The sequence below is a fragment of the Callithrix jacchus genome, chromosome 17 (assembly GCF_049354715.1).
Source record: "Callithrix jacchus isolate 240 chromosome 17, calJac240_pri, whole genome shotgun sequence".
NCBI lineage: Eukaryota > Metazoa > Chordata > Mammalia > Primates > Cebidae > Callithrix > Callithrix jacchus.
In genome coordinates, this window is record NC_133518.1 from 11,263,695 (window position 1) to 11,290,827 (window position 27,133).

At 33.2% G+C, this 27,133-nt stretch overlaps 1 protein-coding gene across 14 annotated transcripts in view; it reads right to left on the bottom strand.

The window, feature by feature from the left end:
• Positions 1-27,133, bottom strand: part of NAALADL2 (N-acetylated alpha-linked acidic dipeptidase like 2) — a 1,449,120-nt gene that overhangs the window by 118,633 nt on the left and 1,303,354 nt on the right. The window contains exon 12 of one of the 14 annotated variants that reach the window (XM_078353829.1): positions 15,150-15,728. The exons of the other annotated variants lie outside the window; for them this stretch is intronic. Coding sequence (XP_078209955.1) covers positions 15,549-15,728 — 180 coding nt within the window. The 3' untranslated portion in view covers positions 15,150-15,548. Of the gene's footprint in view, positions 1-15,149; positions 15,729-27,133 lie in introns of those variants that run through there. 14 annotated transcript variants of the gene reach the window in all.

Here is a 27,133-nt window from a genome sequence, read left to right on the forward strand (position 1 = left end):
TGTAATAATTTAAATCCTTCATAATATAAATACAAAAATAAATACTAGGCATTAGGGTTTGGGACTCAAAGGTAGATGTAGTAAGTGTGCTATTTTTAATACCTTACAAGGCGGGGATTTAATGAATGCTTTCAAATTGGAACACAGCAAAACAGCATAATGGATCTAGGATCTCTGGTTTTTTCCAGAATTTCTAAATTTTCATAACGTAATAGGGATTTTTGAAAACCAATGTATTTTACAATGAAGCAAAAATAAATAAAACTCTTTTCTTAGTATAATATGTAAATACTTATTTTATTAAAATATCTGTATATTCTCTATTTTTCACCTCCATATATGCATGGAAAGATTATTAAAATAATATTCATAAATATTAATAATAGTTTCAGGGAAGTTGGGATTCATTTAACTTTTAAAAATTTTAGTCTTTATATTCCTTTATGTTGATTGAAATTTTTATAATGAGAATCTATCAGAAGGTATTGGGAATATTGGTTTCCATAAGGAGAGGAACTGTGTTTTTAGGGAACATGAAGATGAGGAAATTTTTCACAGTTTTCCTGTTGGAAACTAGAATTTTGAATCTTCTGAATATCTTACAACTGAAAAAATCAAATTAAGTTAAAATCATATTAGCGATTTTGTGGAATTTACACAAAAAAGCATATCAAAAAAAGTTTTTACTATTTAAAGCCAGTTGAAATGTAGGGCCCAGTTCTACTCTAAAGACTATGCTTGCAATGATATGTGGATCTAACAACATAAAATCCTCAACAAAACTAACTTAAAAATAAATTCTTGTAACTTAAAAAAGGGTAGAAAGACTGTTTTTACGTGAATAAAACTATATAGCTATTGATCTCCATTTAGTTTGAAGACAATGCTCTGACTTCCCCTTAATTTGGCAGGCAAAGCAATGTCCAGTTCAAAATAAGATGCTTTTGCAATCTGAAGATGCTATAAACTGTCTAGACTTGTACAAAAGTCTTAATCTTACAAGAGACTATATAAATTACTCTGCCTGTTAAAAAAGATACTCTATAGGTAAGATAAAGATGACAAAATTAAGTCAGCTGAACATAGAGCAGACAATTAAAGAGGGAAATACATATTAAAAGGGAAATAACCTTGTAAGATCAGATTTAGGCTCAATATAAAAGATTACATCTATTCTTACAAAACTCATTAATATTCTTCATAAAATAACCTTGGCTTGGCCAATATAACATGTAATTGATGACATCTAAGGTGATAAATCTTCCGTTTGAACCTGATAATTTTACAAAAGCAATCTATAAACAAAAAAGCTTACATTCCTCAGAACAGCCTTATAAATACACAAAATCATTGTTAGACATTTTCCAACATTGTACTATATTTACAAGATTATCAGATTTATAAAACCTGAGAGTACTAACAATGCCAATACAGTCTAAACTGAAAATATTTTTTATTTAGAAATCTTTCTTGCACCTTAAGGATAAAACATGACAGATTTATAAATCAGTATTATGTCCCTTGCCATTTTGATTTGAGTTTATAAATACTACTCTTTTTGTTTTAGTTCAAACTTCCAATTTATGACTCCTAACTTGCTCTTTCTTCTATTGCTAGATCAGTTTTATGAAGTTCAGATTTTGTAATGAGTTATGCTATTTCCTTTCCCTGTCTTTTTCTAAAGCTAAAATAACAAAACAAAACCAAACAAAACAAATATCCTATTCCCTTTGCCCAGCTGCCAAGTATAAGCAGTCTTGATCAGCGGCATTTTCACATAACAGCACTAACAGCTGAGTTTTCTCCACAGCATCCACAGGATAAGAGATCAACTTCCCTTTATTAGAAAGATAGCTCTGCAGAAAAAATAGCAAAGTAGAGGCAGAATCGGTATTTATGCTCACTGCTCATTATCTGGCACTTACGATTTAGTCATAAACCAATGTTCCCAGATGGGGTTAAGATGGAAATGTGTTTCTGGTAGTTTCAACCAAGTACCATTAAAAAGCCAGCACAATTTCTAAAAATGATTAACTCTTGACTCCAGTTCAAGTTCTAATTCAGCAACATTTCCCTCCCTCAGCAACTCCTGCTTCACTAGGCTTCAGTAATTAAAGTTATGTTTAAATCCTAAAATAGCAGTGTTCCAAAGGTGAAAAAATGATCTTTTGGGTAACACTTTAATAAAAAGAAATCATGGATTAGAAACTTAGCACTCTTTGATATTGCCTTAGAAATTAATACAACATAATTTTATTAGGACACATTTTTGCATTACAACACTTTTAGAACATAGTAATGAATTAGAATATCTTAAACTCATTATACAATTACTGATATTTTTAACTATTCATTCTGGAAAATGTAAGAAAATACATTTTTTTAAAAATAGTAACATTATTCCCAGTATGGGTGAGAATTTAAAGTAGTTAAAATTTTGGTGACATAGTTCTATCTAAATTTTTAAAATAGTAATTTAGTTTACATAATGTGACTTTTTCAACAAGAGATTCTCTTTTTTCCTAAGTAATTCTGAGGAATAATGTAAGAAAAAAAGTTCAAGTTATTTTTTTTTTAACTTCCTTTGGTAAAATGTTCAAATTCACAAGTCTTAAGTCATGGGTGAAGCTTACAAACTGATTAGTTTATTTAAAACAGAAGTAAAATAATATATCACTTGAGAGACACTTTTTTTCCTTATGGTATGTATTCTATAAGTTCCTGCAAAATGTTAACTCCACTTTTTTGAAATTAAAATAATCTCTGAACTATTTTGTTGGATACATCTGAAATTTGAATACATAAATAACTGTTTACATTTTGGGAAGAAAAACATTTATGGTTGCTGCAGCAATGGTATGTATTTGTATAAACAACAAAGTGCCTTTCTCTTTAAATTGCTAGCAACTGCTATCCTCCCTCTTAATGATAGTTTCAGATATCCTAAGATTTGTCATTAAAGTAATGCTAACAGGTGATATCTGATGTTACATGTTGAGAAAATGAAGGGAATTTCACTTACATATTTGGATTCCATTATGAATAAGTCTTTAGCTGTTTCAGCTTGGTTTCTTGTTTGCCCCAAACAGTTAATCACTAAAAATCGTAAGTGAGCCTGTTCTCTGATGATTTGTTTCTCAATTTTCCCAATCATTTCAGAGAAGACTCTACAAGATTGACCACTTGCTAGAGTAAGTAGCTAAATTTCTAGGAATTAGGAAAAAAGAGAACCTCTTGTTGAAAAAGTCACATTATGTACACTAAATTATTATTTTTAAAATATTTAAAGAGAAGACTATGTCACCAAAATTTTAACTACTTTAAATTCTTACCCATAATGGAAAAAATATTACTATTTAAAAATATATTTTTTTACATTTTCCAGAATGAATCATTAAATATATTAGTGATTGTATGAGTTTAAGATTTTCTAATTCATTACTATGTTCCAAAAGTGTTCTAATGCAAAAATGTGTTTTATAAAATTATGTTGTATTAATTTCTAAGGCAATATCAAACAGGGCTAAGCTTCTAATTTAAAGTATCTCCCTGTTGTTTAGGGTTTCAAATTTTTATTTTTGTTATTTTTTTTTTAACAACTTGAGCACTTGTTGCTCAGAACATCATCAAGATAAGGTAATTTCCATATGTATGAGAAACATTCAAAATTGTTCTCGATTGAATTAAACTACGGGAGAGCTAAACATTTTTTTTATGTTGAATTTTTAGAAAATGAGACAAATATCATTTGACTTATAACATTCTTTATGTATAACGTACTTTAAAATAATAAAGCTTATTAAAAAGCAGACTCTGCCAAAACGTTGGATAATTTTGTGGGGTAATATACTGAAATACCATGGGTCGAAACAACCAGATGATCCTGTGTTATTTCATTTAAACAAAACTCACATATCTCAGAGGACTGAAAATTCCAATTGATGGGGAAAATATATAAATTTAACATAATTAAATGTGTTATAATTTTGATTAAATACAAAAATAATGTTAAAGTCAATTTAATTAAGTTTAACGATTCTTAAACTTCCTTTTACAAATCTTTATACGGTTAGTCAATGTAGTTCTTATTAATACTTTAAAGTAATTTTTGCTGATTGTTTCAGGATTAGCTATGCACGTAGACACTGGAGCCAGATTGCCTGGGTTCAAATCCTAGCTTTGCTACTTTCTGGCTCTATTATCCTGGGCAAGTTACCTTTCAGGTATATGCATTTCCTTCTTCATCTGTAAAATGAATTAATAATAATAGATCTCACATCATAAAGTTATTGTGAATAACTAAATTGATATAAAGTGAATACTGCCTGATATACAGTAAGCTCTACATGTGTGTTTATTATTATTACATTTTTATATTACTGATTTTGAAAAGATGATCAAGCATTGAAAAGGGTGTTCTAAATAATAGACAATGTCTAGTCACACAAATGAAGTGCCTATCATTATTTCTAATTTCTATTCATTATTTCTAATAGTGAAGTTACCAATCATGAAATCATATAGTAAGTAAATAGTATACTATGGAAAAAGACACTATTTAAAGGAATAGTGTTTTCCATTGTCTTTCATTTGGGAAACTATTCACTTATCTCATATGGCCACTAATTTAAGAAATTTTGGATTTTTCTCCCTTGAAACTGCCTTTAGAGTCATTCCAAAGCCAAATAAGGAAATTGATCTCATTATGCCCAGTGCTGCAAATGGCGTTTTTCAATTTAGTCATTCAATGTATGATGTGGCTTTAATTTACTAATATTAAACAACTATAAGAATAAAACTTAAATTTACTGAATATTTTATACAGAGGGTATAAGAATTTTGTGGTTAGCATCTCATTTGATTAATTTTAACAGTTTGAAAATATATGTTTTCCTCAACGAATAAAGATGCACTTCACTGGGAAATTATAAAATGTGAGGATAGCTCTGGAGGTGATTCCAACATGAGATGCTAAAAAGTTTCTGCATTGTCCTACAACGTATGTTGTAATGACCTCTGAGGCTAAACACGTGTCTGGATCTTGTATATCACAGTATTTTGGTTAAAATATATTGTCACATGACTTCAAACTCAAAAGTCATCAGTATCTTTAACTCACATGAAAATCATAAGTATTAATTAAAAACTGAAATCACTCTTATTTTGTTGAGGCTACCCTTTTTCCTTTTAATTGCTTTAGGAAGTTACAATAGCATATGGGACTATGTAGCAATAGTAATGCTTTGGTACTAATGTCTATCAATGACCTGTAATAGAATAATCTGTTCTTTAAAACATTGCTAAACTATCTTAAAATAGGACTTTTAAACCTCTCTTTTTCTTTGGTTAAATGGAGAAAACGCCCACTAAAAACAATAAATAGAAAACATGATACAGTGCCTTGCATATAGCAAGTGCTTAATAAATAGTAACTGCTATTAATTAATGTCCATTTTTAAGTCACAAAATTTGCATGTGAAAAACAAATACACAAACATGTAAGACTGTTTCCTTGCTATATTCAAGTCATTCTTGGTCTTTAGCTATTCATTATATCATATGGAAAACAGACAATTTAGTAGTTTTGTCAAAGGAAAAAATATCTTTATGTAAATATACTACTGATATTTCTATGAAGGCAAAGCTATTGAGGAGAAATTAATTTTGCATGGGGACAGAAATCATGAGAAAGAAATATAAATCATTAAGATTTGGACACAGAAACAAACTGAATGTTGTACAAGAATGGCTTTAAGTATAGTTTTCTTTCCTCTCATTAATGTTTTCTTGTGCTGTATAATTTCCATTATTTATTCTGTGGTCATCTACATGAGACCAAACATATTCATATGTAGTATAGCTGCGGTTGTTAGACAGTCTCATTTTTGTACTTGAAAAGCAAAAATATCTGAAAATGCAGTAAAAGTCATCCACAATACTAAAGTTAAATTACAATGCTATTCTTAAGGGTATCATAATAGAGCAAACAATAGATCATTAAAAAAAATCTGTGGCTATGACATAAAACTTATCAAATGCCACAATGGTCCTCCTCCTGATAGGTACAGTGGCCAAACTTAAGGGATATTATGGCATTTTGGTAACTCTAGCAGCAACAAAAATTCATTGTAAAGAACAAAGGTGCTAAAAAGACCAAGGTAATCTGTTTTCTCCATCTCTCTGAATAATTATTAGAATAATAAACTCCAACAAGAGGTCACATATTGCCTAATGAAAGAGTTCCTCTGAAGAAGAACCTGCAGTAACTCTTGCCAGTTGAAGGAGAAAGTCGTATTTAACCAATGTAATTACTGCAGCCTATCAGTGCTGTGTGATGACGGGCACACACTTTTCACATTGCAGGCTGAACAGTCCCTTATGCAGTGAATGCCCAGTGAATTTTTCAAAGGAAAAAGGAACTGTTTTAGTGCAAAACATTTTTGAATAGAAACATCTTTGAATAGGGTAGACTTTAAGGGTATTAAAACCACTAAACACAACAATTCAAACAGACATTCAGAGTGTCCTCTCAAGATAAACTCAGAGGTAGAAGGTAAAACACATCCTTGGGTCTAACTTCATCCTCTTGTTATCAAAACACATGCATGCGTGTGCACGCACACACACACACACACACACACAGCAGATATCAGAAATTATGAGTATCTCAGGATAGCAGAGAATTTCACGGATAAGTGAAAAGCGAGGTGTACATTTTCCAACTTCCAGTTTATTGTTCTTCTGGTTGTAAATCTGATACAATCTACACACAAGTTAGGATATTTGATCTTTGTGGTCTCTTCTCTCTTGGCCAGCATCAATAAAAACGGTACTTGCAGAAACAAGAGCATGATATCACAGCACTAGAATACAACCACACCACGGAGTTTCAGCCACCCTCTCCACCTCCTAATCTTAAACCCAGAAAGACAATAAAAGCTTTCAATAAACAAGGAGATCTGTTGAGATTTTTAAACATGTGACAATTTGGATCTTTGCTCATATTTCATCCTCTGAAATATTTGAGCTGAGGTCAGTTTTGAGGTTTGAAACATCTAACCCAGATAAATTAGTCAATTTAATACCTTCAGATCCCCACCCCTTCTTTCTTTCTTGACAGCACATATTTAAGTTGCACCATTTTTTTTACATAAAAGGGATAATTTGAAAAACTGGAACTTAGGATATTTACCACACCATGCCATACTTATTGTCAAAAATGTGTCCTGTACTAAGTATGTATGTCTGAAATCTACAGAGGTCTATGCTAAGAAGAAGCAGATTAATTAATTTGTGTTCTATTACTTGAATTAAGCACCAATATAATTTCTTATTAGTAGTAGTACCTGATCTTTAACTTTCTAAGCCACCTAACAACAGGATTTTTGTTTTTTTTTTAATCTAACCACTCATTTGTATTAAAATGTAATCTACACTACCAAAGTGCTAAAACATCCAAATACAAACTGAAACCAATATTTAAGAAATGTGTATTACCCTAATGTAATATTCCAAAGATGGTGCAGTTATGCTTCAGGGACTGATTCTTCTAACCACAAAGCTAATATAACGAATATAACAAATTTGAACTTTTTTGGTGGCTCCTGTGCATAATAATGATATTTTTAATTTAAGTTTCAAACCAGAATCTTTTCACATTAGATTGGTGCCTGGATATGCACACAATTTGATAATAGGTACTTTTAAATAAAACATCTATAGTATCCTGCTTAGTGGACCAGTTCTTTTCAAAAACATTGTCTCTATACTGTGAGTGATAAAATACAGACAATAAATTCACATGCTATAACATGCAAATATTAGAATGAGTATCTGAGGCAAAGCTTGGCATTCTATAAAGGGTATTTGATTGATGAATCTAGGAGCCTGAGTTCTCATCTCGGTTCTACCCCCTTTCTCTAAACTTCATTCTCTTCTCTATAAAATCAGGGAAGTTATATTAAATGGTCTCCAAGATTTGCTTCAGCTCTGAAATTCTGATGCCCTATTTAATGACATACACCAATAATTTCTGAAACACAGAAGTACCACAGAAGGTAGCCTTGCATTTTGAAAGATAAAATTTTGGATTCAGGAGATCTAGATTCTGTTATTAGAATTTTCATGAGCCAGTTTTGTGACTTTGAACAAGTTTCTTAATCTCTCAAAATTTCAGTTTTCTCATCTATAAAACCGGGATAGCATTATCTGTTTCCTTCCAGTGCTCGTTCTAGAAAACAAAATTTTGAAAACAGAACAATATGCTAAAACTTTTTAAATGTTAAGATGCTCCCAGATTGAACTGGAGAGGTATTAATGTTTATTGTTCTAGGGTCGAATAGTGACACATTTGATTCTAGCATTTAAAATTTTTGAGCCTATGAAAATGGATGATAATGCAGAAATAATACAGAGATTTATATTTGCTATTTACCTTTCTATACATTTAGGAATTTAAAACACCTAGTCTGTGGTTCGCTCAAGTAAGAACATTTCAAGTGTTGCTCTCTAATTGAATTCATTTTTTTTGTGTTTGGAAATTTTTATATTTGAAATCCCTAAAAGTTGGTCTGAAAACATAACCTGAAAAAAAAATATTTAAAAAGACACCTATTTTCAGGCTAACTTGAATGTTTAGATGTCGAAAAATAATTGTTTTAAAATACAGCCTTGAAACTGTTTGCTCTCTGTCACCTTGCATATCATCTTGCTTACACCAATCTCATTTTCTTATTGTAAGTTTCAAATTCCACTGAGCTTACATCATGAACTTTGATGGATGAGCTAGACTGGTGTGTCTGTCTAGGCAGGTGTGAGATAAATTGCTGGGCAGGCTATGATCTTTGGGCAAATTACTCTCCTTGACTACAATATATATCGATGAGATGTGTCAGTGTTCATATACACACTTGTCAGTTGCATTACCCAGGTGATGAAAATACAAGTTAAGGGACCATCAAAATGAAGAGGGAGAAATTTCCTGTGTCATAAGAAATTAGTAAAAGGACCTTCACTGAAGGCTGGAAATATGATAAGTAAAACCACTGATAGGATTTGATAGAAAAAAAAATTAAACCATTTAGTCAAATATAAGTAATTATACTTTTTCCCGTTCATCTAAAATTCATTGTACTTAATATAAGTCAAAGTGAACATGACAATAATTTAGAGTTTTTACCTGGGAAGGAACAGGTAAAAAGTCTTATAATAATTTCAATTCAATATATTTTCACCATTCATTCAAATTACTGTTTAATTATTTTGCTTTAATACAAAAAATCAAAAATATAAATATTGTTCCATGGATAAGATCTTTAGAATATATGAATATTTTATTCAGAATCCTTTCAGCAGATGTTCAATCTGTGTGGTCAAAAGTCAGGCACTATTCTAGGCACTACATATACTGAAGATTAATAAAGTTAAAACTAGTCAACTTGCTTGCTTTTATTAAATAGTTCTTACATGTTTCTGCTCATTAATAAAATTATGAGCTAATGTTGACTGAAATAGATACAGTAGTAGGCATGCAGCACACAAAGACATCTATATTCAAGGAAATAACTCATTTCAGGGGAAAGCTGGATGGTTCCCAATAAGTTTGTTTTTCCAAACTAACTCTTAACAATAATATTCTTATTCTCCCTGAGGCCTAAAAGGGTAGTTCTATGCCTCTATTAGACTAGGCTGTTTAAATCTAGCACACCAATGTAGATGCACAAAGATAATTATGAGCATGAGTGTTTAGGAGAAGGAATTAGAAGCTGTCATAAAATGCTGTAACAGTCTTAGAAGTGAAAAAATATTCTAAATATTCCAATAATGGCTCCTTCTATCCCCATTGTTATTTCCCAGTGAATTATATACCTCCACATCCTTGTTTTTACCAAATAGACTTTATTCCTAAACACTGGTGAAGAATCTAGTCTCAAGAGGATTACTCACTGCTGCACAAAAATACATCACACAAATATTACTTTGTCTACATACATTCTTTAAACCCAATATCCAGGTCAAAAATTAAAATATTTTAATATATTTTCTAGAAATTATGTATTTTTAAATATTCCAAACACCACCAATCCAAATTTTAAAATTTATCACAGTAAATACAAATTAAACATTTTAAATCTTTTGCCAATTTTAATTAAAAAAAAGAGTTAGACCTCATCTTAATTATGCCAAGTTTTCAATGCATTGGATTCTTCATGAAACTCTCAAATTAATTTTATAAAGGCATATTTTATTTTAATCCTATATTTTTTTCATGATACAAAACAAACCCAAAATGAGTAGAAATTAAAGATCAGAGTACAAATAAATGAAATTCAGACTAAAAAAATAATAGAAAAGATTACCAAAACATAAAGTTGTCTTTTTGAAAAAGACAAAATCAAATCAACAAACTCTCATTTAGGACAACTAAGAAATAAAATGAGAATATTCAAATAAAATCAGAGAGGAAAAAGGAAACACTGCAACTGATGTCAAGGAAATAGAAAGTCTCATCAGAGACCATTGTGAACAAATTGGACTATTATATGACAACAAATTGGAAAGCCTAGAAAAATGAGTAAATTCCTTGACACATCAACCAAGATTCAACCATAAAGAAATGGGAAACTCGAACAGATCATAAGGAGTAACAAGATTCAAGCAGTAGTAAAATGTCTGATCCCACCCCCACAAAAAGCCCAGGAGTTGATACACTGCTGAATTTTACTAAACATTTAAAGAATAACGAATACCAATTCTACCCAAAGTATCTCAACAATTGAAGAGGAGGAAATATTTCCAAATTCAGTCTGCAAGGCCAGCATTATCCTGATACCAAAATCAGACAAAGATGCAACCCAAAAAGAAAACTATGGGCCAATATCCCTGATGAATGTAAATGCTGCAATCTTCAAAAATGCTAGCAAATAGAATTCAATAACACATTAAAAATTATTCACATAATCAAGTGAAAACCATCCCAGGGACACTAGATGATTCAACATATATAAATCAATACATGTGATAGAATGCATCAACAAAATCAATGACAAAATACATATGATCATTTCAACAGATGCTTAAAAGCATCTGATAGAATTCAACATCATGTCACAATAAAAACCCTCAATAAATTGGGTATAGAAGGAACATAACTCAAATGGTAAAGGCCTTATGTGACAAGCCCACAGCTAATATAATATTGAATGCGGAAAAAAAATGGAAGCCTTTTCATCGAAATCTGGAACACGACAAGGCTGTTCACTTTCACCACTTTTACTCAACTTAGTATTGGAAGTACCAGCCAGGGCCATTAGTTAAGAAAAAGAAATAAAAGGCACTCAAATTAGAAAGGAAAAAGTCAAATTATCCTTGTTTAAAAATGCTGTGATCTTATGTTTAGAAAAACTTGAGGACTCCACTAAAAATGTCTTAGAACTGATAAATTTAGTAAATTTACAGGTTAAATATCAACATACAAAAATCAGTAGCTTTTCTATGTTCTAATGATTATTAATCTGAAAAGGAAATCAATAACATAATTTCATTTATAATAGCTACAATATCTAAGGAATAAAAGATCACTTCAAGGAAAATTGTAAAAGACAGAAATTGAAGAGAAAAGAAATGAAAAGATATGTTCGTGGGAAACTGAAGAATTAAAATGTCTATCCTACCCAAAGCAATTTACAGATTCAATGCAACCTCTATCAAACACCGATGATGATGTTCACAGAACTAGAGAAAGCAATTATAAAATGTGTATGGAACCACAAAAGACACCAAATAGCCAAAGCAACCCTGAGCAGAAAGAACAAAGTTGAAGGCATCACACTTCCTGACTTCAAAGATTACTACTAAGCAAGACAGTAACTAAATCAATTTGGTGCTGGCATAAAAACAGACTCACAGACCAACAGAACAGAATAGAGAACCCAGATATAAACTCATGCTTTGCAGCCAACTCATCTTTGACAATGGCACCAAAAACATACAATAGGGAAAGCACAGTATTTTCAATAAATAGTGCTGGGAAAACTGGATAAACACATGCAGAAGAATGAAACTAGACTCCTCTTTCACCATACACACAAATGTCAGCTCAAAATGAATTAAAGACTTGAATGTAAGATCTGATACTCTGAAAATGCTTGAAGAAAAAGAGAAAATGCTACAGGACCTCGGTCTGGAAAAATAGTTCTTTTAGAAAGAACTCGAAAGCACAGGCAACAAAAGCAAAAATAAACCATTAGGGTTACAACAAGCTAAAAAGCTTCAGTACAGCAAAGAAAACAATTAAAGTGAAACAACAACTTACGGAATGGGAGAAAATATCTGCAAGCCATCTATCCATTCAACCAGGAATGAATAACTAGAATATATAAACAACTTAAATGACTCAACAGGAAAAAAGACTGATTTAAAAAATGGGAAAAACACCTAAAAAGACATTTCTAAAAACAAGCAAACAAACAAGTGAAAAATACAAATGATCAACAGGAATCTGAAAATTAAAGCTCAACAACCTTAATCAACAGGAAAATGCAAATCAAAATCACAATGAGATGTCAGCTCCCTCTAGTTAGAACAGCTATTATCAAAAAGACAACGAGTGCTGCTGAGGATGTGGAGAAAGGGGAACATCTGTACACCAGGGACGTTAAACAGTAGTCATTATGGAATAGAGTATGGGGGTTCTCCAAAAACATCTAAACTAGAGCTACCTTCCAGTTCATCAGTCACACTGCTGGGTGTATATACCAAAGAAAATCAGTGTACCAAGGGATATCTGCACAGTCATGGTTATTACAGCACTATTCACAATAGACAAGATATGGAATCAAGTGTCCATTAACAGATGAATAGATAAAGAAAATGTGGTATATATACACAGCGAAATGTTATTTAGCCATAAAGTGAAATCCTGTCATTTGCAGCGACATGGATGGATCTGGAGGTCATTATGTTAAATGAAATAAGCCAGGCACAGAAGGATAAATATCACATGTTCTCACTCATAGGTGAGAGCTATAAAGGTGAGTCTCATGGAGGTAGAGCATAGGATGGTGGTTACCAGAGGCTGGGAAGGGAAAGGGGTGGGAATGAAGAGAAGTTGGTTAACAGGTACAAAAGTACAGTTAGACGGAAGGAACATGTTCTAGTATTCAATAGTATAGTAGAGAAATTATAGTTAACAATAATTTATTATACATTTCAAAATAGCTAGCAGGGAAGAAATGTAATGTTCCAAACATAAAGAAAGGATAAATATTTGAGGTGATGGATATCCCAATCACCCTGATTTGATCATTGCACACGTGTACATGTATCAAAACATCAGGTGTATTTCCAAATATGTATTATTGTGATATATCAATGAAAAAAGAGTCTGATATAGCATCACTGTAAATTTTTTCAGTTATTACAAGATTAATATTGTGTGTTGTCTTGATCCAGGAAGACTGACTAGTTCAAGTTTATCATATATATATATATATATATATATATATATATATATATATAATTGTATTTTAGATTCTGGGGTACATGTGCAGATCATGCAGAATTGTTGCATAGGTACATACATGGCAACGTGGTTTGCTGCCTCCATCCCCCTGTCACCTATATCTGGCATTTCCAAGTTTATCTTAAATGGTGCTACAGTCTGAATGTTTGTATCGCTCCAAAATGTACATGTTGAAACCTAATCTCTGATTTAATAGTATTAAGAGGTAGGGACTTTAGGAAGTGACTGGGCCCATGAGGATTGAGGGTGGAGCCCATGAATAGGATTAGTTCCCTTAAAAAAGAGGCCTAGGGAGCTTGTTGGTTTCTTTCATGACACGAGTAGGAACCAGGAAAACAGCATTTTTGAAGCCCAGGGTGATCAAACATTTATCCCGCATTTGAAATCAAATTTACTGATGCCTTAATATTGGACTTCCCAGCTTAAGAACTGTGAGCAATTAATTCCTGTTTATAAATTACCAGGTCTAAGCGATTTTCTTATAGCAGCCTAAACAGACTAAGACGGGCAGTACTCAGTTGAAAACTGAATTTGGTTTCCTTGGAAACATGCTGCCTAACAAAGTATTAAAAAACAAAGAACCCAAATGATATGTATAGAAGTGTAGCTCCTTTTGAACTAGGTAGCTGGGTGTGATACAGAAATCTCAAGATCAAACTGAATTTTACAAAATGATAAATTCATCTAATTTATTTTTAAGATTAAAACTAAAGATTCTAAGACCTTCTTTACTAACTGAATGCTTTAAACCCAATACTGAATTTAGTCAATTCAACTGTATAAAGTCGAATCTTTTCTTTTTAAAATAGCAAAACATTGAATTTATTATCAAGACCTACTTTTGTTCATTCTATTTGCTCTATGGTGATACAACATTCCAATAACTAAAACTGCAAGCAATAATAACTCATAGAAATTTAAGAAAATATAAAATAGACGGCGATGCTGCTGCTAGTTGGTGAGAAATAATGAACACTTTATAGAGTGTACTGCAATACTATTCTGGGATGAAAAGACTGCAGTTTTTAAATCTAACAAAATTTTGAATTTTCCTTAAAATGTTGTGATAAATCTGACTGCTCATTCAGAAAAATTATGCTACCACAAAAAGCAATATTCCCATTTTGCTCTTTGTATTCAAATGGAATTCAAATAAAGGCAGAACAATATTAAAGGCTTTGGTAATAAATATCAATAAATACATAATACTAACATGTATTGAATGTTTGCTATATGTGAGGCATACGATCTTCACAACAATCCTATTTGATAGATACTATTATCACCAGTTTACAGATGAAGCAGCAAATATTTTGGGAGTTTAACTATATTTCCTGTAGTAACATGGTTAATAAACAAAGGACCTAGCATTCAAGACCACTTTTGTGGTCCAGAGCATTAAAATTCACACTCTGTAGCCTTAGGATGTAAATGCAGAATATAGCAAATACAACTCTGGTGTGTGTGTGTGTGTGTGTGTGTGTGTGTGTGTGCATGTGTGTATACCTAGTATCTTTTGACAAGTAGAATAATACAAATTATGAGACTTACTAAGAATAATTATTTGCAGGATACTCTGGGAAACATTGTTTTGATAATTTTGAAACTAAATGAAGACAGATGTCCAACTTTTTTTTTCTTTTTTATTGCATTTTAGGTTTTGGGGTACATGTGCAGAACATGCAAGATAGTTGCATAGGTACACACGTGGCAGTGTGTTTTGCTGCCTTCCTCCCCTTCACCCACATTTGATAATAATATTCTGTTCAATTCAAATTACAATGAACCTTCCAAATTAAGATTGTTTGGATATACTCATACATTTTCTAGTGGCTACATATACATATACATATACATATACATATACATATACATATATTTCTGCATATGCAGAACAATATATATATGACTCGATTATGAAACCATATGAAGCCTTTCTGAGTTCTGAGAACTTCTGGTTGTTGTTCCTTGTTTTTGCAAAGAAGCAGCAAAACTATCATATTCAATTTCTACCTTGTTGCATATTTTACCCATTCAACAACCAAGTATTTTTATACAAAAAGTTAGCTGGGCATGGTGGCGCGTGCCTGTAATCCCAGCTCCTCAGGAGGCTGAGGCAGGAGAATTGTCTGAACCCAGGAGGCGGAGGTTGCGGTGAGCCAAGATCGCGCCATTGCACTCCAACCTGGGTAACAAGAGCAAAACTCTGTCAAAAAAAAAAAAAAAAAAGCTTTTCAAGGCAATATCAGAGTTTGAATCTAAAAAATATATCAATCATAATAACCAGTAAATAAATTTATCAGATAATATTCCATTAAGCTAGAGATTATTTTCTGTAGAGGGATTAGCTACATTTGAGGGAGTCTTCTGAAAATCTGAAAAGACTGTATTTTGGGCCCTGTTATTTGGGTTCCATAACCCATAGCAACAATTGCATGTGGATTACACAATCCATAGCAACCGCCGCATGTGTGAAATGCATACATGAAAAATATCCCTGTGGTTATAGTGACATGATATAATGTAAATGTTGTTCAATCTGCAATCCAATGGCAGAGAATAATTTCAGAATCTAGAATAATTAAATGTTTATGATAATTTTCTTCCACATAATCATAAATTTTATCTTTAAAAAGTAAGTTTAAAAATATGTGTATGTATATATTTGTATATATAACAAATATATATATATTCTTTTTACCATCTCACATACATATTAGATTAAGTTCATTGACAGAGATTGTAACCTGGCAACACTGTTAAAAAAGAAAATTCTATAGGGCTGATTAAAGCCAGTAAAATGAGTATTTCTTTCCAACATGCTTGTTAGTTTCTCATTTTATCCAAGCCTCAATTAGCAAACAAGTAGAAATTTTATTCTGTTTAGATGAAGTCCTGACATTTTAATATCTTCATTCTAAAAAATAAGTAAACATAATAAGCAATAAAAAATTTTAACAATTGTTATTTTTATAAAAATAAAAGGTTGTTTTCACATTTAATGTCCCTAATACTTATCTTGTATTTGAAAATCTATAGTGGATTGTAGGACACAATTATGGAGATTAAATATTTGAATTAGTTTTTAAGACTCCATTTTTATTTATTCACTTAAATAGTTATATTAATAACGTATTCATATAAGCAATGTTCTTAACAAGTACTTAGAATTCTGAAATTTTAGTAACTTAGAATGATGAAACATGAGGCAGCCTGACTCTTGGAGGGGAAAATTTCTGCCATTTTAATACTAATTTACAGAAGTCATCTTTAAATGCTAGTTTGGGCAACCTAAACAAAATTACTTAATCAGATGGATCCTTTGGTTTTCTTACTAAATTAACACTAATGTAAGTATGTATGTTTTCTTACATATAAGAAAACTCAATTAACACTAATTTTTTAAGGTTATTGGGAAAGTTAAAAGTGAAACATGAAGTTTCCTGGTCCAATATATGGCACATCATAGGTGCTCAAAATAATGGCCATTATGGTGGCAAGAAGATGTATTCCTTTAAGCTGTTAATTCTAGTTATCTGACACAAAGCCAGGTAATATCTCTGTCCCAGCAAAACATTTGTTATTAGAACGATTTTGATTAATTTAAGAGTGATAGTTAATGAATTTGGTTATACTCCCTACCCGCTACCTCCACCCACCCGCAACACACACACACCCCAGACTACGAGGTTTTTAGCTTCCTTTCTTCCTCTGGAAAGTTTTGAGGAAAGAGTTTGAATTTCCATCCAGGCATATTTCACTTAGTAGTTCCCTAGAGAGATGTTATCTTTTTAAAAAGTTACTTTCTAGATATAATGTTATATGTTTGGTAAAAACTGAATATCAGACTATATATTTTGGGCTGATGAAGATTTATCTAAACATTTCTCTTTAATTGAGAGACTAGAAAAATTCTAGACAGTGAATTCTCAAGAGGCATATGACTGTTTTCTGGACTGTTCATCCTCAGAAGATTTAAAGCATAAATAATTATATATTGGGTAAATGTGCTAATTGTGCAGGTTTGTTACATAGGTATACAAGTGCCTTGGTGGTGGTTTGCTGCATCCATAAACCCGTCATCTGCATTAGGTATTTCCCCTAATGCTATCCTTTCCCAATCCCCCCACCCCCTGCTATTCCCATGTACCCCAGAACTTAAAGAATAATAAATAAATTTTTAAAAAGATAGATGAAGATGAACAACTATGTTAATATACATAGGGAGCACAGGAAAATGAAGAGATTATTCTGATTAAATTCAGGTTTGAACATGTTGAGTTTATGGCACTGGTAGCATATCCAAAACATGTTCAACCAACTTTCAGAAACACTGGGCAGGAACTTAGGGACTCCTCTATGCTGGTGCTTTGGATAGCATGGGCATCTGGGTGGTAGCTGAAGTCATAGGAGAGAAAGTAGGTAGAACTTTTTCTAAATAATCCTTTCCCAAAGAACAATTTCCCAAGTCTTCAAATTTCTGGAACTTAAAATAAGGACTCTGTGGTTTACATTGTTAACTTTTTAAGGAGAATGCTGTTTACTTAATCTCTTTACAGGTAAACATCTAGTATGAGGCATCTTCAGGAAAATTGACAAATTATTTTTGGGAATTGGTGTTCAGGATTTGCAGTGTGATAATCCATGCTTCCATAGAAAGAAGCCATATAATCACTGACTTTAAAACAAAGTATTTTCTTATTATTTGAGTTTTCCAGTTAAAATAAAGCAGTGCAATAGTAAAATAAATAAATAAATATTAGTTAAATTGAAAGTTCTATTTTACCAGGGCAAAGGTCTTTCATGTAAACTGAAAGATAATTTTATATAGAATTAAATACTAGACAACAATGCAGTTTCTTTTTAATCATAAATAATTCTGAGACAAATGTCTCTAAATTTCAACTTATATGCATTTGAACAGTTGGACTATGCCTGTCTCTCTCAAACCCTGAAATGGTTTATTACCACTAAAGTAAACTTTGTTATCCAATAGTTAGGCTGAGAGAGGCATAGCATACGGAATAGTTAATTAATAGTATACAAGACTAAAGTTTGGCATTTTGAAAGTTGCAACTCAGCTAGAGTATTAACTGGCTTTGAGACTTTAGCCAAAGGACTTTAGCTAAGCCACTTAAAAACTCCATATCTCAGCCACCTTATATGGAAAACTAGGGAGTTAAATGGGCAATTTCTAAAGTCCCTTCCAATAGACATAAAAATGCTAGCAGCAAGCCATTTAAGATGCAAAAACTACATATTTTTTCCTTTTCATATTAATTTTCCTTCCACAGGGAACCAAATGTAAATTCCAGCATCTACAGCATGCACCTGCCATACTGTGAGAATAGAAAAGGGGAAAGTAATGGTAGTCTAAAGCAATATGGCAACCTGATCTGATACTTTGAAAGTACAGGTGCAGTACAGGAATGCTGTCTTGCTGATGAATGTTTCTGCGATTTTCAACAGTGACTTTCTAGTGATTTTCAAAAGCACTTTCTTTCAGCAATTACAAAGTCATAGTATACAATCCACGACTATTAAAGCATGTGGGTTCTTCACTATTTAGGAAGAAAAACACAAACACATTGTAACAATTTTGCATCCTTTGGCAAACTCCAGCTAAAAAAGAAATATATATATATACATATGAATATATATATATGAAAACTTTCTTAGAGATTTCCAATAATTTGAAAAATTGCAGACCAACTACATAGCTTAGAAATAGCAGGAAAGTTAATAAAAAATTATGTATGTCAAGAATTCATGAAATATATGTAGATACTAGTCTATTTTATTATATAGTATCACCATATACTCACAAATATACAAATTTTCTAAGAATAAAAAGTAAAATTTTATAAAACTTTACTCACACAAACAAGAAGAGCATATGGCCTCATTTGCAGTTGAGATACATGTTAACAAATGTAAAGATACATTATTAAATCATAACTGCATAAAATTAAGTATAATTCACACTATCCCACTTTAATAACTTTGTAGTCACCTCTTGCTATTGGAATGCGCTCAGTGTGACACTCATCATCGTCGCATGAGCAATTTATCTCTCCAGTAAGTTGCATATCACAGTAAAAAAAAAGATATTTTGCATTTTTGTGTACTTTCATTCTGTGTAATGCAATAACACAAACCTTAAATAACACCAAGGGGCCAATATACAGGGCCCCCGGTAATGCCAGGATGAAAGTGCTCCCAAGAAACACAGAAAAATCGTGACATTTTGTTCTTGAATTTCTTGATATGTATTACAAAATGAGGTCTGTGGCTTCATTTGCCTACCATTTAAAAATAAATGAAACCAGCATAAGAACTACTGTAAAGAAAAGAAAAAAATGTGTGAAGCCATTGCTACAGCTATGCCAGCAGCTGCACTTATAGGTACGCCAATCGTGATTTTTGTGAAATACCTTTTTATCTCGTACTGAAAATACAATTTATATAGGTGCAGGATTGCTATAAGAAAGGCATACCTATAGACTAATATGATTTCAGATAAAGAAAAATCATTGTATGACAACTTAAAGCAAAAAGAAATTGAAGGATCTAAACCTGGAGAATTTGATGCCAGCAAAGGATGGTTTAATAGTTTTAGAAGAAGGTTTGGCTCAAAATATGTCAAGATAACAAGAAAAGCTGCTACTGCCAACCAAAAGGGAGCAGATGAGTTCTTAGATGCCGTCAAGAAAATCATTGAGAAGAAAAGCTACCTACCTGAACAGTTTTCTTAACGCAGACAAAAGCGTCCCGTTCCGGAAAAAGAAAAAAGCCACAAAGAACAATTATGAGTAAGAAACGGAAGGAACACCAGAATGTACAGACAGAAAAGATAGGCTAAGCATAGAGTTTTATTCAATTGAAGTCAGGTTTATGGTCAGAACTACACTTATTAATAAAGCTGCTCACCCCTAGACTTGAAAGGAAAAGATGAAAACCAAAGGTCAGTCTTTCGATGGTACAGCAATCAGCCCATGAACAACAAAAACCTTTTTACTGAATTGGCTTCCTCAGTGCTTTGTCCTCGAAATGAGAAGTAACTTGTCAACCAGGGACTTATTTTACATTGGCTCTGGTCACACAGAACCCCATGAGTCCAACACCGAAGTTGCTGACCTGAACTCAATGTCTCTCACTCAGCCTTTACATCGGGGAGTCTTAAGAAATTTTAAGGCTCATTATACACAGTACTCTATGGAAAGGAAAACCCCAAAGAGAGACATCATGAAAGTGTGGCGAGATTACACCTTTGTGGTGCCACTGCTGTTATAGGAAAAGCCATGAAAGCCATCAAGCCTGAAGCAATAAATTCCTGTGGAACAGTGTGTCTAGATGTTGTGCACAACTTCATGGAATTTATGATAGAGCCAATCAGGGAAGTCATGAAAGAGACTGTAGATATGGCAAACAAAAACGTGGTGGGGGCTGGGCGGGGAGAAGGTTTTCCAAATACAGGTCCTGGAGAAATGGGAAACCTCATAGACACCACACCAAAAGAATGAACAGAAGACTTGATGGAAATGAGTGCTTCCAAACCAGTGCCAGATGAAGAGGAAGAAGATATAGATGAGGCAGCTCCAGAAAAGAAATTAACATTAGAAAACCTGGCAGAAGGGTTTCACTTATTTGAGCCTGCTTTTGATCCCTTTTAGGACACAGACCCTTCTATGATATGAGCGCTGAAACTAAAGCCAATGGTGGAAGAAAGATTAGCAAGAAAGTCAAAAATTACTGTGTATTTCTGTAACGTTACACTGAGTTGCCTGTAATCCCAGCACTTTGGGAGGCCGAGTGGGCGGATCACAAGGTCAAGAGATCGAGACCATCCTGGCCAACATGGTAAAACCCTGTCTCTACTAAAAAGACAAAAAAATTGGCCAGGCATGGTGGCATGACTTGAGAGGCTGAGGCGGAGGAATCGCTTGAACCCAGGAGGTCGAGATTGCAGTGAGCCAAGATTGGGCCACTGCACTCCAGCCTGGTGACAGAGCAAGACTCCGTCTCAAAAAAAAAAGTTACAGTTTTTCTGCCTTCCTTCTTCCTCTTTCCTCTCCTCAACTTAGGCCAACTCTGCCACCCCTGAGATAGACCAGCCTCTTCTCTTCCTCCTCTTCCTCAGCCTACTCAGTGTGGAAATGACACAGATGATGACTGACTTCCATTCGATGAATAATAAATATATTTTTTCTTCCTTATATGGTTTTCTAAAGGGCATTTTCTTTTCTCTAGCTTGCTTTACTATAAGAATACAGTGTATAATATAAATAACATGCAAAATATGTGTTAACTGCCTGTTTATGTTATCAGTAAGGCCACCGGTTAACAGCAGGCTATTAGTAGTTAAGTTCTGGGGGAGTCAAAAGTTCTGTGTGGATTTTCAACTTCATGGGTAGTCAGTGCCCCCGACCCCTGTATTGTTCAAGAATCAACTGCCCAGTGTATCTTCACAATCAAATATGAAGTCATAGTTTACAGATGATTCTTATTTTCTTTTGGAAAGATAAAAAGTCCTAAGTATGATATAATATTACTATGGCACATTTTAACAGTTCAAGCCTCCCATATGGGATCTTTACTTGGTGGGGTGAGGGGAGAGTTGTTGCCAACAAATCTTTAAAATTCTCCTTCCTTCATTTAAACTCATATGCAAAATAACTATGTCTCAATCATTTCATTCATCCTGCTATCTGCTCTTTCCTTCACTGCCCCCCTCATATAAATAAAGTCCATGTTGATGTCTGAAAAGGAGATATTAGAGAATCTAGGCTTTATTGGTCATGGGAGTGGTAACTCACTGAAAATAGTTAACTCTTTCAAAATGTTCTTAGGTATAAGAGAAGTTATAGAATTATCTTCATTTTATTAATGAATAGATTTTTTACAAAGGACAAGCTAGCACCACATAGAAATCTGAAGTACAGTACAATCTGATGTACAATCCTCTCACCGTGTCTGCTCATATGCCATGCGCTTTAATAAAAAAAAATAGGGCTTTTATATTATGAGCAAACATTGCTCTGAGCACGAGTAAATTCAGAAATAAATTTTGCTTCTCAAGAGCAAGCTTCTCTTTTTTTTTCTTTTGCTTTTCTGCTTTGCTTTGTACTAGGCATTTTAAATGGCCAGAAAATGACTGACACACATTGGTTGTGCAGTTATACGACACTTCATATTTAATATTTGATACAAATTAAGGTTGTGATAAACAAAACCCTGCACAAATTACAAAGCCTTAGCAAAATGCTAAGAAATGGATTGGAAACATTTCAAATATATATGTTTTGTCAAGTTTAGTCTTTGCTACTGACAGGATAAAAATAATTTCACAGCTTAAAAAACCTAGTGGCTTGTAGTGAAGGACTTATATAAACTCTTAACAGTATCTGGATTCTGATTTCTCTTATGTTTTTCCTATAAATTCCAAGTGACTGCACCTGTCCTACCTTCAAATAATAGGAATGTCCTGAACTCTCTTTTTCTCTGGATTAGCTGTGATAAGAACCTCTCTAAAATGAATTAGAGTGAAACCAGCCAGTCACTTCTCACCAAAGCTCATGTTAGTAGATTGTATCGTTTAATCATTAAATAAATACTATAGGTTCATTCAAGCTCAACATAGAGCAAAAAGCCTTAGATCATACCACAAAAATTTGACATGCGCTGCCTTCTTATATTAGCCTTAAAGGTTATATTGATGTGCTCATTATATTCAAAATAATTTTCTTGTTCATTATATCACTATAATTTGTTACTGATTTAACAATTTTCTTCAATTATTCAGAGAAATCCCATTAAGCAAAAGGCAGTGTAAATTTGAATCAGAAAAATACACAAATTATACATGATACTAAGTTTTTTTTCAGGAATTAAAGAAGAAAACACTTTTAATACTCATGACCTATATAAACAATGCTGCAGACATTGTAGCAACAAGTTATACTAATTTTCATTTGTAGTCCCAACAATCCTCGTGATGCCATCCACATTTCAAAGATGAGGAGATAAGCTCAGAGAAGTTATGCAACATGGATAATATCATTCAGCATGAAGGAGAGCTAGGATTTGAATCCAAGATTTGCTAATTCCAAAGAATGGTGAGACAGTTTGTATCCGAATCTCTCCTTTCCTAGAACATTTGACAGATGATCTGGATGTCAAACATCTTTAATAGAAAAGTAGCCGGGCGCAGTGGCTCACGCCTGTAATCCCAGCACTTTGGGAGGCCAAGGCGGGTGGATCACGAGGTCAAGAAATCGAGACCATCCTGGTCAGCATGGTGAAACCCCATCTCTACTAAAAATACAAAAAATTAGCTGGGCATGGTGGCGCGTGCCTGTAATCCCAGCTACTCAGGAGGCTGAGGCAGGAGAATTGCCTGAACCCAGGAGCCGGAGGTTGCGGTGAGCCGAGATCGCGCCATTGCACTCCAGCCTGGGTAACAATTGCGAAACTCTGTCTCAAAAAAAGAAAGAAAAGAAAAGAAAAGTAAAATGTTTCATGTAAAGAAAAACTAAGAAATAGAAGTCTGGATGAATGAGAAAACATCCTCTAAACTAATAGATGGTAGACTTCTTCCCTGAAAGCAGAAGTTATCGACAATAATGAGATTTGTTACAGAAACCAATCATCATTTCAGGAGACGAATAGGACTGAATCTTAGTGAAACCTGGAAGAATTTCACTTGATAGTACTGAAACGAGGCAAAGACACATATTTTATACAAGCAAGCGTTAGTATTTTAAAAGCTTTATTGAGGTATAGTTATGCACCATAAAATTTATCACTGCATATATACTATTTTATGATTTTAAGTAAATTTAAAGAGTTGTGCATCCAACTCCACAATCCAGCTCTAGAATATTTCCATCAAACCTCTCCCACCCTCTAAAAAATCCCTTCGAGTTCCGTTCGCAATCAATCCTGTGAAAGTCTCACTGTCTCCCAAACGTAATCTTGGGAAGTTCTGCTTTCTGCCTGTATAAAATTGTCATTTCTGGACACTTCCTATCAATCAAATCATTCAATACGTAGCCTTTTGCATAGGGTTTAGTTCACTTAGCATAATGTTTTTGAAGTTCATACTGTTGAAGCATGTGTCAGTATTTTATTCATTATTTGCACGGATATACCACATTTTATTTATCTATCTGCAAAGTCGATAGAAATCTGAATTTTTTGGTGTTGGGTTATTCTGAATAATGCTGCTATGAACATGTGAGTTGTGTTGATTCCTAGGAGTGGAATTGTTGGGTCATATGAGAAGCTTATGTTTAACTTTTTAAAAAACTGCCAAATGGTACCATAGTATATAAAGAGAACTTTTTTTTTTTTATTTTGGTGTTAAAATATAAAACTCATGTGTTGATGTAAATCGTAAATGTATTTTGAAAATCTAACATTTAGGTGCCAAGCACACTGTTATGAATTGAATGTTTTTGTTCCCCTAAAATTCACCACCAGTTTGCCTATATTTAGAAATGGGACCTCTAAGAAAGTAATTAAAGGTAAGAAGGTAATAAGGGTGGAGCCAAGATCTGATGAGATTACTGTACTTATAAGAAAGGATATCAGAGAATTTGAACTCTCTTTGTGTCTCTATCCACATGCACTGAGGGAAGGCCATGTGTACACTCAATGAGGAGGCAGCCATCTGCAACCCAAGGAGAAACTCTCACCAGATACCACCTCTCCTGGCACCTTGAAATTCCGAGACTGCAGAACTGTGAGAAAATTAATTTATATTACCTAAGCCACCTGGTCTGTGGTATTTTGTTACGGCAGCCCAAGCAGAATAAAACACATGACAACAATATTTTCAGAAACACTTATGAGACAGTTAAGAACTTGGCAAGTATCAGAAGGCCAAGAAAGACTCTTTCTTTATTGACGGTCTCTGATAATGCCAGCGGAGTGGAATCTAGAACTTCCTCTGAAATGTGAGACTATACAAACATATAAATGTTTTATCTATTTTTCATAAAACTGTACTATAAAGAATGATGAGCAGTCTTGGATTGAAGAGCTGATAATAACAAGGCTGCAGAACAGAATACGCCGAGTTAAAATATTATGAAATAAATTGCTGATGCCATATTTGCAGTTGTGGTCCATCTGTAGATTTTTAAAATAAATTATCTTGTTCTCACAGGCATCCAAGTCAGTAATTATATGTAAACAATAAAAATTAAGCTTCTGCCAAAAGAATTATCTTTGTAGCCAATAGCAACTTCCTTTGGCAGGACGGATGTATTCACCAGCATTAAAAACACTTAATTTTTTATTGCTGAACTAAATACTTATAACTAGTTTACAAAAAGGACAGCTGAAGGTATGAAGAGAGAAGACAAAAGACCCCAGGCAAAGTATTTGATTCGTCTTATAGAAAAAGCAAAGCTCAACCTTATTATCTTTGGAGTTGGGATGTATAAAGAGGAAAAGAATACCTTCTTTAAGCTACACTGTTTTCATGAGATGCAATAAGGTTTAGCAATAACATCTTAAAAACAGAACAAATCTGATCTAAGGAAAGTTCTCTGGAGTACACACGGATTGGAATAAATATCCAAGAGTAAAATTAAAAGAGCCAGTTGAAGCGAATGATCTGGAAGCATTTGCTAAAAAAGTGTAAAAATCCAAAATGTATGTGACATTGGCACATATTCAAAAGTAAAGTATCCTTTATAATTCAATAGTGATTAAAATATGGAAGAAAGCAAAAAAAAAAAAAAGAAAATTATTTGAATTTCAGAATGCTTCACTTGATTCATTGCCAACAAGGGTACTATGGTTCCAAATTCTCATTTAGCTTGTGTATTTTAAATATGAATTATAGCCAGTTTTTAAAAGTAGCTTTTATGCCATAAATTTTACATACAATATATTATTGAATTTAATTATTTAATAAATCCTCCTCAAAGATCCTGTTAGGTCTGCATTTTACACCCATTTCTTACAGTTGGAAAACCAAGGGAAAACAGTGAAATAAAAGAAACTGCCATGTGTTCTCAATAACGGGGAAAGTGAAGTGAATAAAAAGTGGAATCTGTTATAAGTGTTTGAGGTTTATTTGCTCCCTCACCCCAAGGGTTCAATTGTACTATTTTCAGAACCGTACCTCAAGCAAATATGCTAAATCTCCAGTCATGTACACGGGGATATGACAAGCTGGCACGAGACAGAACGGAAAGACAAAACATGCCTTCACTGCTCACCACGTTGTGCTGAATGTTATTACAACGCTCTACTGGGGGTACACCAGATCTAGACCAAATCAGCCTTGTAAGGTAATTGCTTTGCTTCTGATTGCTCTAAGGCAAACCCAGAGACAATAAATACAGAGAACTAACAAGTGAAAGAAATGAGAGCGGCTGGCTAGAGACTTTCTTTTTTGCCACAATGCCATAGTAACTGTCAAAGAAGTCCTCTGTGGACACTAACCTAAGTGCTGCCAAGGCTCCTTTTACTCAGATAGTTCTTACGTTTATGCAGGGCTCCAGGTGTAAAGCGGTTCACAAACATTACCTGAAATCATTGTGCTTCTCAGGAAATTGTGCTTCCTGCGGAAGCTTAAGTAGCCAATACATCAACCAA